A 16,311-nucleotide genomic window follows, 5' to 3' on the forward strand; every position below is an offset into this window, starting at 1 on the left:
GGCTGAGCCCACTGGAGGATCACTTATTCTGGATTGGGCGTTGTGCCATGAACCAGAGTTTAAGGTAAAGGAACCCTTAGGGGAAGTGACCGCAATATGATCCAATTCACCCTGAAATTTGAGAAGGAGAAGCTAAAGTCAGATGTATCAGTATTACAGTGGAGTAAAGGGAAGTACAGAGGCAAGAGAGGAGTTGGCCAGAATTGATTGGAAAAGAACACTGGCAGGGATGATGGCAGAGCAGCAATGGCTGGAATCTCTGGAAGCAATTTGGAAAGAGGAAGCAGTATTCTAAAGGAAAGATGACATAACTATGGCTAACAAGAGAAGTCAAAGAAAAGAGATGGCATATATAATAAAGCAGAGAGAGGATTGGGCAGCTTTTAAAATGAAAAGGCAGCTAAAAAAAATCATTAAGAAGGTAAAGATGGAATACAAAAATAAACTAACCAATAATATTAAAGAAGATACCAAACGTTTCTTCAAATACATAAAGAGAGGCGAGAGTGGATATTGGACCACTGGAAAACAATGTTGGAGAGGTTGTACTGGGGGACAATGAAATAGCGGATGAGCTGAATAAGTATTTTTCATCAGTCTTCACTGTGGAAGACACTAGCAGTATGGTGGAAGTTCCAGGTGTCAGGGGTCATGAAGTGTGTGAAGTTACAGTTACTAGGGATTCTTAGGAAACTGAAAGGTCTGAAGGTAGATAAGTCACCTGGACCGGATGGTGTACACCCCAGAGTTCTGAAAGAGGTGGCTGAAGAGATCATGGAGGCATTAGTAATGATCTTTTAAGAATCCCTAGATCCTCGAATGGTTCTGGAAGACTGGAAACTTCCAAATGTCACCCCACACTTCAAGAAGGGTGAGAGGCAGAAGAAAGGAAACTTTAGGCCAGTTGGTCTGACCTCAGTGGTTGGAAACGTGTTGGAGTCAATTATTAAGGATAAGGAAGGGTACTTGGAGGCAATGATAAAATACGTCATAGTCAGCATGGTTTCCTCAAGGGAAAATCTCTCCTGATAAATCTGTTGGAATTGTTTGAAGAAACAACAAGCAGGATAGACAAAGGAGAATCAGTTGATGTTGTGTACTTCAGAAGGCCTTTGACTAAGCGCCACACACGAGTTGCTTAACAAGCTACAGGCCCACGGTATTACAGGAAAGATTCTAGCCTGGATAAAGCAGTGGCTGATTGGCAGGAGACAAAGAGTGGGAATAAAGGGAGCCTTTTCTGACTGGCTGCCGGTGACTAGTGGTGTTCCACAGGGGTCTGTGTTGGGACCGATACTTTTAATGTTGTATATATCAATGATTTGGATAACGGAATTGATAGCTTTATTACAAAGTTTGCAGATGATATGAAGATAGGTGGAGGGCCAGGTGGTTTTGAGGAAGTAGAGAGAGAGGCTACAGAAGGACATAGACAGACTAGGAAAATGGGCAAAGAAATGACAGATGGAATACATTGTCGGGAAGTGTACGGTCATGCACTTTGGTAGAAGAAATCAAAGGGTTGACTATTTTCTAAATGGAAAGAAAGCACAAAAGCTTGAGGTGCAAATTGACTTGTGCTGGATTCCCTAAAGGTTAATTTGCAGGTTGAGTCTGTGGTGAGGAAGGCAAATGCAATGTTAGCATTCATTTCAAGAGGACTAGAATATAAAAGCAAGAATGTAATGTTGATGATTTATAAAGCACTGGTGAGGTCTCACTTGGAGTACTGTGAGCAGTTTTGGACCCCTTATCTTAGAAAGGATGTGCTGAGACTGGAGAGGGTTCAAAGGAGATTCACAAGGTTCAGGACTGATGAAGGGTCTCAGGCTGAAACGTCGACTGTTTACTCCTTTTCACAGATGCTGTCTGGCTTGCTGAGTTCCTCCAGCATTTTGTGTGTGTTGCTCGGGTTTCCAGCATCTGCAGATTTTCTCTTGTTTGTGGTTGGTGCACAACCTATGGACTCACTTTCAATGATTCTACAACTCAGGTTGTCAGTATTATTTATGTACTTATTTATTTATTATTATATTTTCTGTATGTATTTGAACAGTTGGTCTTTTTTTCCACATCAGTTTTTTACCAGTCTTTTTTTGTGTAGTTTCCCATTGATTCTATTATAATTCTTTGCTCTACTGTGAATGCCTGCAAGAAAATGGATCTTAGAGTGGTGGTATGTGGTGACATATGCGTACTTTGAACTTCGATTCTCTGCTTCAAAGAGTGGTTGAAGCAAAGGAGAATCACAGAAGATGGAAGAGTACAACGCAGGAACAGGCCATTCGGCCCACAATGGTGAGACAAACCAACTAAAAAGCAAAGCAAGAACACCCAAACGCTAATCCCTCTTACCTACACAATGTCCATATCCCTCCATCTTCCTCACATCCGTGTGCATATCCAAACATCTCTTACAAGCCCTGATGTATTTGTCTCTACCACCAAACCAGGCTTGCATTCCAGGTACCTACCACTCTGAGTAAAAAGCCTACCCTTCACACCCGCCTTTGAACCTACCCTCCCTCACCTTCAATGCACATCCTCTGGTATTAGACATTTCTACCCCGGGAGACCGGTACTCCCTAGCGATATTCGTTTGTCGAGTAATAGAGAAACAACGGGTTATGTAGTCCCCTTCTGCATCATGGATTCTATGATTCCATGGTGTAAATGACAGTGTTTCTAGACTAATTGAGAATGCCACGAAGAAAATGGATCTCAGGGTTGTACAGTAAACGGTGACAAATACGTATTTGTACTTTATTAAATGCTAAGGGTGACTGCTCCTGCTCCTTCACTTTCCATTTCTGAGTGTCGGAATGAAACTTACTTTACCCTAACTGTGAAAGCTTTGTGGCCACGTTTACTGGAATCGGTTTTCTCAGCTTTGTAACTGCCATGCTGGGATTAGAGTCCACATTCTCTGAATTCTTAGTCTATTTGATGAATTGGCCTTTGTGTTCCAACCACAATGCCATGCCTTAATTACCTATCCACGGAAGCAAGCTGGGGCTTAGCTACGACAAAAGCTCGGACCACAGCAGTCAAAGGCATCAAGGGGAAAGGCAAAGAGATTTCAGAACAGATCTGTAACCTTCATGGTGTTACTCACAGGCTGTGGAGTGATGTAGTGAAATTGGGGTTTAACTCCTCCTTGCTCCTGATGAATATATCTTCCGCTGGTATCTCCGCTGGCATCTCCACTGCCATCGCCGCTGGCATCTCCTGAAGGTCCCTGGAGCAAGATAAACAGCGTCAACAAAAGAAAAGCCCACGGTGAGGAAAAAGCCCGTTGGTTCAGCGCTTGAGATAGAATCATTACTTCAAGTCAACATTACTCACATCTGGTTCAGCTTCATAACATTGCTCCTCACTAGCTCGAGGGTCCGATTTAATTGTCAGCTCTTGGATTGACCCCTGAAAAACAGTTTTCAAATTAGCGTCAAAAATGTTGCATTGTTCCAATCCAAAAACACCCAACAGAAGGTCCCTGCCATTTTGCTTGCTGACTACCACTCTCCTCCCTGGGAAGAGAGCAGTGAAGATTTGCGGTCTGATGTGGTGTGGTATCAGCCTGTGGAGCAGACCATCCACAGGTCACAAAGCTTCACAAAGAAGATGCATATGTTTTGCATAGATTCGGCGTGTCACCAAAAGCCTGTAGATGCACAGTGGAGACTGTCCTGACTGTTTGCATCATGGCCTGGCATGGAAGCACTAATGCCCAGCAATAGATATGTCTGCACAAAGTATTGGATACAGCCCAGTCCACAACAGGCAAAGCCCTCCCCACCTCTGAGCACATCTACAAGGAGCTCAGTCGAACAGAGAGCAGTATCCATCTTCAAGGACCCCCACCAGCCGAGCCATGCTCTCCTCTCGCTGCTGCCATCAGGGAGGAGGTACTGAAACCGTAGGTTTCACATCACCAGGTTCAGAAACAACTATTACCTTCAACTATCAGGCTCCCGATCCAGCATGGATAATCTGATTCACCGCAGCTCTGAACTGATTCCACAACCTACGGACTCACTCTCAGGGTCTTTACAGCTCATCTCCTGCACGACTTTCCTTTGCACATTGGTTGTTTGTCAGGCTTTGTTTATGTATAGTTTTTCATAAATTATATACTATTTATACTGTAAATAGCTACAAGAAAATGAATCTCAGGGTAGTATATACGAGGGGTGATTGATAAGTTTGTGGCCTAAGGTAGGAGATGAGTTATACAGCTCTCCTTACATGCACATGCAGTTCAACTCTTTGAGTGATTATGCAGAAAGTTTGGTTAATAACTCATCTCCTTCTACCTTAGGCCACGAGCTTATCAATCACCCTTGCTGTGGGACACTTTCTGGAGGTCCAAGATCTGTATGCTCCACGACCGCTGGACTAAGTGTGTAAATGTAGGAGGGGACTATGTTGAAAAATAAATGAGCTAGGTTTTCTAAAATTGACTCCTTCTACCTTAGGCCACAAACTTATCAATCACCCCTTGTACTTTGGTTATATCTATACTTCGATAATGAATTTACTTTGACTTTGACCATGGGCTTTCTCCATCCATTTAATGAGAAGGTAAGGTCACCTGTATGCCCCAGGACATGAGTTACAGACCACATTGGCACAATACACCCTCGCTTTATCCTGCATTGTTACTGTTTTACATTATTCTACCTCAGTGCACTGTGTAATGAATCGATCTGTGTGCATCGTGTACGAGAATGCAGTCGTGACATCTCTGTCACTCTACATTTCCCAATGGGTTGCCATGTTTCATTTCAGAGAGAAGTGCAGGATCCACATAGTCACTGATTAACAATGAGTATTGAATGTGTTTTAATTTATACTGGTGTTCTGGGAGGGGGTCTGTTGGTCAGGAACTCCCCTTGTGGGGAACAGAAAGGAGATTCTGTGGCCCCAGAGGAGACGCCAGGATAGTGTGTGGCCTCCTGGGTGCGAGGGTCCATGATGCATTGGAGCGTCTGCAGGATATTCTCAAGGGGGAGGGGGAACAGCCAGAGGTCGTGGTGCATATTGGCAGAAAGGGGTAAGAGGTCCTACGCAGTGAGGATACAGAGTTAGGAAAGAGGCTGAAGAGAAGGAGCTCCAGGATAGTAATCGCTGGATTACACCCTAGTGCAGGTAGGAATGGGGTGATAGCACGGATGAATGAGTGGCTGAGGAGATGGTGCAGGGGACAGGGTTTCTAGCTCTTGGATCATTGGAGCCTTTTCTGGGGCAGGGGGTGACCTCTACAGGAAGGAGTGGCTGCACCTGAACTGGAGGGGAACCAATACCCCGGCTGGGAGGCTTGCTGATGCTTCTTGGGAGAGTTTAATCCGGTTTTGCAGGTGGCTGGAAGCGGGAACAACAGGTCAGCGAGGGAAGGATCGGACCAGAAGGTAGATGTCAGGGAAAGCACTGAAAGGCAAAACCGAAGTAACAAGTGTGATGGGTCGGATCGTTTGAAGTGTGTGTATTTTAAAGCTAGGGGTATTATAGGTAAGGGTGATGAACTTAGAGCGTGGATCAGTGCGTGGAACTATCACGTTACATCCTTTACTGAAACTTGGTTGAGGGAGTGGGAGAAATGGGTGATTAATGTCCAGGTTTTCAAAGTTTTAGAAAAGATAAAGGAGGAGGTAAAAGGTGTGGGGGGAATTGCACTACTAATTAGGGACAAAATCATAGCTGCGTTCAGGGGAGGGGTCAGACACTGAGGAAGGGTGCAATCACACTGATGGGATGGTAAACAGACCCCCCCCCCCCAATAGCCACTGGGATATTAAGAAACAGAAATGTAATCAGATTAAGGAAATGTGTAAAAATTACAGGGTTGTTGTCATGGGGGATTTCAACTTCCCTACTATAAACTGGAACCTCTTAGTGCAAAGGGTTTAGATGGAGCAAAATTTGTTAAATGTATCCAGGAAGGTTTCTTAAATCAATATGTGAATGGTCCAATGAGAGGAGGGCTGTACTGGACCAGGTATCGGGTAATGTGCCTGGCCAGGTGACTATCGTTTCAGTGTGCGATTAGTCAGGAAACAGTGACCAGAACTCCTTAACTTTCAGGATAGCTATAGATAAGGATAGATATGGCCATTGCGAGAGAGTTTTAAATTGGAGTAGGACAAATTATGAGGGCATTCAGCAGGAACTAAGAAGTGTTAATTGGGAACACGTTTCCTCTGGCAAGTCCACATCAAACACGTGGAGGGTGTTTAAAGATCAATTCCACAGAGTACGGGAAAGGTGTGTTCCTGTTAGAAGGAAGGACAGGGATGGAAAGATAAAGAGACCCTTGGAGCTCCAGAGAAATGATGAAGTAGTCAAGAAGAAACAGAAAAATTATGTAAGGCTTTGGAAGTTAGGATCAAATGAAGCACATGAGGAGTATAAAGAATCTAGAAAGAAACTAAAGAAAGGAATTTGGAAAGCCAGGATTAAGGGGAATCAGAAGGCATTCTATACATAAATCAAGACCATGAGGATAACTAGGGAGAAGGTGGATTCGCTCAGGGATAAAGGGGGGAATGTGAGTGAGGTCCTTAATGAGTACTTTGCTTCAGTATTTACCAAGGAAAAGGATATGGAGGCCCAGGAGATCAGTGTTGAGGAGGAGATATGTTAGGAGGTCAAGGAGGAGGAAGTGTTAGGCCTTCTATTGAGTATTAAGCTGGATAATTCCCATGGACCTAATGGGAATTACCCCAGATTGTAGAAGGAGGCAAGAGACGAGATTGCTGGGGCCTTGACCAATAACTTTGTGTCCTCTCTAGGCACAGGCAAGGCCCAGAAAGCCTGGTGAGTGGCAAATGTTTTACCTCTATTTAAGAAGGGAATAAGGGAAAATCCTGGAAACTATAGACTGGTGAGTTTCACGTCAGTTTTAGGGAAATTGCTGGAGAACATCCTTAGGGATAGGATATATGAGCATTTGGAAACCCATAGTCTAATTAGGGAGAGACATCATGGCTTTGTACATGGCAGGTCGTGCTTTACCAACTTGATTGAGTTTTTTGACAAGGTGACAAGAGAGAATGATGAGGCTAGGCCGGTGTATGTTGAATGCATGGATTTTAGTAAGGTGTTTGAATAAAGTCTCTCATGGGAGGCTAATCCAGAAGAAGTTTTCATTTCATTTTCTTTTCATGTGGGGGAGTGGGGGATTGATGAGTTTCCTTCAACTACTTCTACAGTTTTCTCTATTTTGTGGCTACCTGGAGAAGACAAATTTCAGAGTTCTATCCTGCACACATAGTTTGATAATGAAATGAACCTACGAACTTTTAAGATGAATTGGGTCTGAGGTGAACTGGCTTGTGCACAGAAGAGAGAGGGTAGTGTTTGAAGGACTTTTCCATGCTGGAGGTCTGTAGTTAGTGGTGTTCCACAGAGAACCTTGCTAGGTCCTTTGCTGTTTATGATGTCTATAAATGACCAGGCTGAAAGTGTAGATGGGTGGGTTAGTAAGTTTGTGGATGATACCAAGATTGGTGGAGTTGTGGATAGTGTGGATGGGCAGAGAAATGGCAGACGGAGTTTAACCCAGATAAACGAGAGGTTTTGCAAGCATTGTTGCCAGGACCGTGAAAATGATTACGGGGAAGATCGGATAAGTTCGGTTTGATTTCTTTTGAACATAGGAGGCTGAGGGAGGACTAAACTGACAAGCATAAACACCAGAGATTCTGCAGATGCTGGAAAGCCAGAGCAACACACAAAACGCTGGAGGAACTCTGCAGGTTGGGCAGCATCTATGGAAGGAATAGACCGTCGAGTTTCGGGTCGAGACCCTTCTTCAGGAATGGGTGGCTAGATAAATTAGAAAGGAGCTATTTCCTTTAACAGTGTGGTCAAAAACTGCTTTTTAAAGATAATTATGGGATTAGAGGGGAGAGCAGGATTGGTTTTTGAACTGAAGGATGGGAAGAGTCCAGTTCTCGCTGTCCAAAGGATGATAGAGGCATTGAACTCCATCACATTTCAGAGCTGACGGAGCGTGTAGATTCCTGTGGGACTTTGGATCGGGTACTAAAGGCAGGAATTGCTCAGCTCCTCTTTTTGACCAGTACAGAGGAGATAGGCCAAGCGGCCTTCTTCTGTGTCATCACTTTTCTACGATTCTGTTACCTTAAAACATTAGCTAAGCTGGAAAGAAAAAAGATCTGGAAGGACTTCTTGAGAACGGGCCCATTAACATGATCCCAGCAAATTGTGTGCCAGGGGCGGCTGCCTGCCAGGGCAAGGAGCACAAAAGTGATTGCCAATCTTGTGGGCTCAGCTCATTTAAAATCTGGCATAAGACTGCTTACTAACTTTCTGTAAACAGCAGGACAGAACACTGGTTAGCAGATAAAGGCCATTTTAAGGTCAATGTCTGTACTGGGGGGAAAACAGTGTTTTACTGTTATCAAGATTCTGGGTGGATGTTGTACATTTGCCATGTTTTGCATGGCATTGTGATGGAATGGCTAACGTAAGCATATCTGTCCTCCGGGGGTGGGCTTTCATTGATTCTGTTGTGTTTCTTGGACTTACTGTGTATGCCTGCAAGAAAATTAATCTCGTATATTCTGACATATATGTACATTGATAATAAACTTACATTGATGTAAAGGAACATCAACTGCCCAATATAAAGGAGCTTGGTGTGTCGGTGGTCTTCAGTCCCAGGGCCACGAGGTAATGTTACAGCTCTATAAAACTTGCAATATTGTGTTCAGTTCTGGTCATCTCATTACAGGGAGGATGTGGAAGTTTTAGAGAGGGTGCAGGGGAGATTTACCAGAATGCTGCCCGGATTAGAGAGCATGCCTTATGAGGTAATTTGAATGAACAAGGGTTTTTCTCTCTGGAACAAAGAAGGATGAAAGATGACTTGATAGAGATGCCTAATGAGCATTGAGAAGGCCTAGATAGAGTGGAGGTGGAGAGGATGTTTCCTTTAGTGAAGGACAACGCTTTAAAATGGAGATACTTGTTTAGCCAGAGGGTGGTGAATTTGTGGAATTTGTGGCCATGAATGGCTGTGGAGTTAAGTTATGGAGGATATTTAAAGCAGAGATTGGTAAGATCTTGATTAGTAAGGGTGTCAAAAGTTACGGGGAGCAGTCAGGAGAAAAGGGGTGAGAGGGATAATAAATCAGCCATGCTGGAATGGTGGAGTAAGCTCAATGGGCTGAATGGCCTGATTCTGGTCCAATGTCTTATGATCTTCAGTGTGGCAACGCTTCTGGAGCCAGTACAGCACACCCAGAGCCCACCAAGTCGAACCCATACACCCGGAGGAAACTCTCGGGGTTTCATGAGAACATACAAACTCTCTACAGACAGTGGTGGGAGTTGAACCCAGGTCACTGGCATTGTAAGGTGTTATGCTAACCACCACACTACCATGATGCTCCACTGTCAGACAGGGATCAATCGCAACCCAAAGCAGAGGACAGCGCACAGTGAGGACTGCCGAGCGCATCATTGGAGCTTCCCTACCCTCTATTGTGGACCTGTACTCTTCCAGGTTGAAGAAGAGGGCGGGGAACATCATAAAGGACTCCTCCCATCCTGCGCACGGACTGTTTGATCTGCTTCCGTTTGGTAGGCGCTTCAGATCCCTCCAGACTAAGACTAATTGGCACTGGAGAAGTTTTTTCCCTACTGCGGTCACTTTGCTGAACAGTTAACTGCCGGTTAACTGTCGGCTAACTATTACTTGGATTGCACTACCTGTATGTATAATCTATATTTTCATTTATATTTATCATTATTATTGTTATGAGCAGAGAGACAACATCTGCCGGAAGTAAATTCCTTGTATGTGCACAGGTACTTGGCGATTAAAGTCTGATTCTGATTCTGATTAGCGGAAGTGCCAGGAGCTTCAGTCCATTTGGAGGGTGCTCTGCAGCACAAGAGTGGGGGCGCTCCCGGCAGAGTGGCAATGCGAGCATGTGATTTGCAGACGACCACGGAGGAGAGAGGCCAGCCTCTGGAACTGCGTGGCAAAGAGATGGTGGAGCAGCGTTAGAGGACATCAGAGTTCTTACGCACGACAATGCAAGGTGAGGGAGAAATTTGAACACAAGGATATGATTTGTGAAGTGGAGGTGTTCAGTGGCTGGGAGCCCAGCTGGGTCTGGAAACAAAGGTGTAATGAACAGTCCACACTTAATATAAAATGTGATAGAGCTAGCAGAATTCTGAGTCATGTGAATTCCTTAGAAGGTATACTACCTTAACAGAGTAAACACAAGCAGGCTTTGTCCCCTTAGATTGAGGGAGACTAGAACTAGAGGTTAAGGGTGAAAGGTGAAATGTTTAAGGGGCACCTGAGGGGGAAATTCTGCACTCAGAGGGTGGTAAGAGTGTGGAACGAGCTGCCAGTGGGAGTGGTAGATGCGTGTTCAATTCCAACATTCAGAGGAAGTATGGATGGGCACAGGGATGAATCGGGTATGGAGTGCCATGGTGTGGCTTTAGGCAGAGGAACAGGTCAGCCAGGACGGAATGGTGCAAAGTGCCTCTTTAGGTACTGCAGTGCTCTGTCATGCTAGTTCCTGAAGGTTGTTAGAGACGGGGGTAAAGGGGACAAGCCCCCATTACCTATTAAATGCTCCCAAGGGCTTGAGTCTCAAATAGCCTCTGAGATCCAAACCCTGACCTTCACATGTGGCTTAGCTACGAAGCCTGGTGGAACCGCTTCTACTGACAGAAGAAGCATCTGCAGGTTGCTGGCAACTTAAAGCCAATCACATCGGGCAGATGGGGCTCGTCGAGCACAGTTGGCAGCTTATCCCGGAGAAGGAGAATTCTGATCTCAAACCGCCACTGCCAGTGGCTGTGCTCCTTCATGAGGAAGACTACAGGAGTACACCAGGAGGGAAAAATCCAGACCTGGAGTCCCTAAGTTCAACATCAACAGCTCCTGCAACACGGCTGGTACCAAACTGGATCGGTCTCTGCCGTTCCTTCGGGTTGATCAGACGCATGGAGAAGGGGAGCCTGCTACACGGGCAACAGCTTGCACTCCATACCGAACTGACGTATCAAGACAGCTAGGACACAGCATCCATGGTCAACTCTGACCAACAGAAGCCTCAGTTTCAGACTATCATTCTGAGACTAAGATCTAAGATGGAAGATTTAAAGCTGTAACCCAACCACTCATACGATCTCCTTCCACTAAAATCACACACCCCTCCCACACCGTCTCCTCTCTCTGAAATCATACACCCCTCACACACCGTCTCCTCTCCCTGAAATCATACACCCCTCCCACACCGTCTCCTCTCTCTGAAATCATACAGCCCTCCCAAACTGTCTCCCTCCTCTGAAATCATACAGCCCTCCCACACTGTCTCCTCTCTCTGAAATCATACACCCGTCCCACACCGTCTCCTCTCTCTGAAATCATACACCCCTCCCACACCGTCTCCTATCTCTGAAATCATACACCCCTCCCACACCGTCTCCTCTCTCTGAAATCATACACCCCTCCCACACCGTCTCCTCTCTCTGAAATCATACACCTCTCCCACACCGTCTCCCTCCTCTGAAATTATACACCCCTCCCACACTGTCCCCTTCCTCTGAAATCATACACCCCTCCCACACCGTCTCCTCTCTCTGAAATCATACACCCCTCCCACACCGTCTCCTCTCTCTGAAATCATACACCCCTCCCACACCGTCTCCTCTCTCTGAAATCATACACGCCTCACACACCGTCTCCTCTCTCTGAAATCATACACCCCTCACACACCATCTCCTCTCTCTGAAATCATACACCCCTCCCACACCGTCTCCTCTCTCTGAAATCATACACTCCTCCCACACCGTCTCCTCTCTCTGAAATCATACACCCCTCCCACACCATCTCCTCTCTCTGAAATCATACACCCCTCCCACACCGTCTCCTCTCTCTGAAATCATACACCCCTCCCACACCGAAATCACACATCCCTCCCACACTGTCTCCTATCTCTGAAATCATACACCCCTCCCACACCGTCTCCTCTCTCCGAAATCATACACCCCTCCCACACCGTCTCCTCTCCCTGAAATCATACACCCCTCCCACACCGTCTCCTCTCTCTGAAATCATACACCCCTCCCACACTGTCTCCCTCCTCTGAAATCATACAGCCCTCCCAAATTGTCTCCTCTCTCTGAAATCATACACCCCTCCCACACCGTCTCCTATCTCTGAAATCATACACCCCTCCCACACCATCTCCCTCCTCTGAAATCATACACCCCTCCCACACCGTCTCACTCCTCTGAAATCATACACCCCTCCCACACTGTCTCCCTCCTCTGAAATCATACACCCCTCCCACACCGTCTCCTTTCTCTGAAATCATACACCCGTCCCACACTGTCTCCTATCTCTGAAATCATACACCCCTCCCACACCGTCTCCTCTCTCTGAAATCATACACCCGTCCCACACTGTCTCCTATCTCTGAAATCATACACCTCTCCCACACCGTCTCCTCTCTCTGAAATCATACACCCGTCCCACACTGTCTCCTATCTCTGAAATCATACACCCCTCCCACACCGTCTCCTCTCTCTGAAATCATACACCCCTCCCACACTGTCTCCCTCCTCTGAAATCATACAGCCCTCCCAAACTGTCTCCTCTCTCTGAAATCATACACCTCTCCCACACCGTCTCCTCTCTCTGAAATCATACACCCGTCCCACACTGTCTCCTATCTCTGAAATCATACACCCCTCCCACACCGTCTCCTCTCTCTGAAATCATACACCCCTCCCACACTGTCTCCCTCCTCTGAAATCATACAGCCCTCCCAAACTGTCTCCTCTCTCTGAAATCATACACCTCTCCCACACCGTCTCCTCTCTCTGAAATCATACACCTCTCCCACACCGTCTCCTCTCTCTGAAATCATACACCCCTCCCACACCGTCTCCTATCTCTGAAATCATACACCCCTCCCACACCATCTCCCTCCTCTGAAATCATACACCCCTCCCACACCGTCTCACTCCTCTGAAATCATACACCCCTCCCACACTGTCTCCCTCCTCTGAAATCATACACCCCTCCCACACCGTCTCCTTTCTCTGAAATCATACACCCGTCCCACACTGTCTCCTATCTCTGAAATCATACACCCGTCCCACACCGTCTCTTCTCTCTGAAATCATACACCCGTCCCACACTGTCTCCTATCTTTGAAATCATACACCTCTCCCACACCGTCTCCTCTCTCTGAAATCATACACCCGTCCCACACTGTCTCCTATCTCTGAAATCATACACCCCTCCCACACCGTCTCCTCTCTCTGAAATCATACACCCGTCCCACACCGTCTCCTCTCTCTGAAATCATACACCCGTCCCACACTGTCTCCTATCTTTGAAATCATACACCTCTCCCACACCGTCTCCTCTCTCTGAAATCATACACCCGTCCCACACTGTCTCCTATCTCTGAAATCATACACCCCTCCCACACCGTCTCCTCTCTCTGAAATCATACACCCATCCCACACTGACTCCTATCTCTGAAATCATACACCTCTCCCACACTGTCTCCCTCCTCTGAAATCATACCGTCTCCCTCCTCTGAAATCATACGCCCCTCCCACACTGTCTCCCTCCTCTGAAATCATACACCCCTCCCACACTGTCTCCCTCCTCTGAAATTATACACCCCTCCCACACCGTCTCCCTCCTCTGAAATTATACACCCCTCCCACACTGTCCCCTTCCTCTGAAATCATACGCCCCTCCCACACCATCTCCTATCTCTGAAATCATACACCCCTCCCACACCGTCTCCCTCCTCTGAAATTATACACCCCTCCCACACTGTCCCCTTCCTCTGAAATCATACACTCCTCCCACACTGTCTCCCTCCTCTGAAATCATACACCCCTCCCACACCGTCTTCTCTCTCTGAAATCATACACCCCTCCCACACTGTCTCCCTCCTCTGAAATCATACACCCCTCCCACACTGTCTCCCTCCTCTGAAATTATACACCCCTCCCACACCGTCTCCTCTCTCTGAAATCATACACCCCTCCCACACCGTCTCCTCTCTCTGAAATCATACACCTCTCCCACACCCTCCTCTGAAATCACACATCCCTCCCACACTGTCTCCTATCTCTGAAATCATACACCCCTCCCACACCGTCTCCTCTCTCTGAAATCATACACCCCTCCCACACCGAAATCATACACCCCTCCCACACCGTATCCTCTCTCTGAAATCATACACCTCTCCCACACCGTCTCCCTCCTCTGAAATCATACACCCCTCCCACACTGTCCCCTTCCTCTGAAATCATACACCCCTCCCACACTCTCCCTCCTCTGAAATCATACACCCCTCCCACACTGTCTCCCTCCTCTGAAATCCTACACTCCTCCCACACCGTCTCCTCTCTCTGGAATCATACACCACTCCCACACCGTCTCCCTCCTCTGAAATCATACACCACTCCCACACTGTCTCCCTCCTCTGAAATCATACACCCCTCCCACACTGTCTCCCTCCTCTGAAATCATACACCACTCCCACACTGTCTCCTATCTCTGAAATTATACACCCCTCCCATACCGTCTCCTCTCTCTGAAATCATACACCCCCCCACACCGTCTCCTATCTCTGAAATCATACACCACTCCCACACTGTCTCCTATCTCTGAAATCATACACCCCTCCCACACTGTCTCCTATCTCTGAAATCATACACCACTCCCACACTGTCTCCTATCTCTGAAATCATACACCCCTCCCACACCGTCTCCCTCCTCTGAAATCATACACCCCTCCCACACTGTCTCCCTCCTCTGAAATTATACACCCCTCCCACACCGTCTCCCTCCTCTGAAATTATACACCCCTCCCACACTGTCCCCTTCCTCTAAAATCATACACCCCTCCCACACTCTCCCTCCTCTGAAATCATACACCCCTCCCACACTGTCTCCCTCCTCTGAAATTATACACCCCTCCCACACCGTCTCCCTCCTCTGAAATTATACACCCCTCCCACACTGTCCCCTTCCTCTAAAATCATACACCCCTCCCACACTCTCCCTCCTCTGAAATCATACACCCCTCCCACACTGTCTCCCTCCTCTGAAATCCTACACTCCTCCCACACCGTCTCCTCTCTCTGGAATCATACACCTCTCCCACACTGTCTCCTATCTCTGAAATCATACACCACTCCCACACTGTCTCCTATCTCTGAAATCATACACCCCTCCCACACTGTCTCCCTCCTCTGAAATCATACACCCCTCCCACACTATCTCCCTCCTCTGAAATCATACACCCCTCCCACACTGTCTCCCTCCTCTGAAATCATAAACCCCTCCCACACCGTCTCCTCTCTCTGAAATTATACACCCCTCCCACACCGTCTCCATCCTCTGAAATCATACACCCCTCCCACACTGTCTCCCTCCTCTGAAATCATACACCCCTCCCACACTGTCTCCCTCCTCTGAAATCATACGCCCCTCCCATACCGTCTACTCTCTCTGAAATCATACACCCCTCCCACACCGTCTCCTCTCTCTGAAATCATACACCACTCCCACACTGTCTCCTATCTCTGAAATTATACACCCCTCCCACACCGTCTCCATCCTCTGAAATCATACACCCCTCCCACACTGTCTCCCTCCTCTGAAATCATACACCCCTCCCACACTGTCTCCCTCCTCTGAAATCATACGCCCCTCCCATATCGTCTCCTCTCTCTGAAATCATACACCCCTCCCACACCGTCTCCTATCTCTGAAATCATACACCACTCCCACACTGTCTCCTATCTCTGAAATCATACACCCCTCCCACACCATCTCCTCTCTCTGAAATCATACACCTCTCCCACACTGTCTCCTATCTCTGAAATCATACACCACTCCCACACTGTCTCCTATCTCTGAAATCATACACCCCTCCCACACCGTCTCCCTCCTCTGCAATCATACACCCCTCCCACACTGTCTCCCTCCTCTGAAATCATACACCCCTCCCACACCGTCTCCCTCCTCTGAAATCATACACCCCTCCCACACCGTCTCCCTCCTCTGAAATTATACACCCCTCCCACACTGTCCCCTTCCTCTGAAATCATACTCCCCTCCCACACCGTCTCCTATCTCTGAAATCATACACCCCTCCCACACCGTCTCCTCTCTCTGAAATCATACACCTCTGCCACACCGTCTCCCTCCTCTGAAATCACACACCCCTCCCACACTGTCTCCTATCTCTGAAATCATACACCACTCCCACACCGTCT

General features: G+C 47.2%; 1 protein-coding gene across 5 annotated transcripts in view; it reads right to left on the reverse strand.

The window, feature by feature from the left end:
• The window catches only part of LOC140716871 (collagen alpha-1(XV) chain-like), a 327,765-nt gene that overhangs the window by 188,025 nt on the left and 123,429 nt on the right, over nucleotides 1-16,311 (reverse strand). For all 5 annotated transcript variants that reach the window (XM_073030228.1, XM_073030003.1, XM_073030091.1 and 2 more), the window contains 2 exons: nucleotides 3,346-3,420; nucleotides 3,116-3,238 (listed from right to left, as the gene is read on the reverse strand). In XM_073030228.1, coding sequence (XP_072886329.1) covers nucleotides 3,116-3,238; nucleotides 3,346-3,420 — 198 coding nt within the window. The remainder of the gene's footprint in view (nucleotides 1-3,115; nucleotides 3,239-3,345; nucleotides 3,421-16,311) is intronic.

The sequence above is a fragment of the Hemitrygon akajei genome, chromosome 1 (assembly GCF_048418815.1).
Source record: "Hemitrygon akajei chromosome 1, sHemAka1.3, whole genome shotgun sequence".
Taxonomy (NCBI): Eukaryota; Metazoa; Chordata; class Chondrichthyes; order Myliobatiformes; family Dasyatidae; genus Hemitrygon; species Hemitrygon akajei.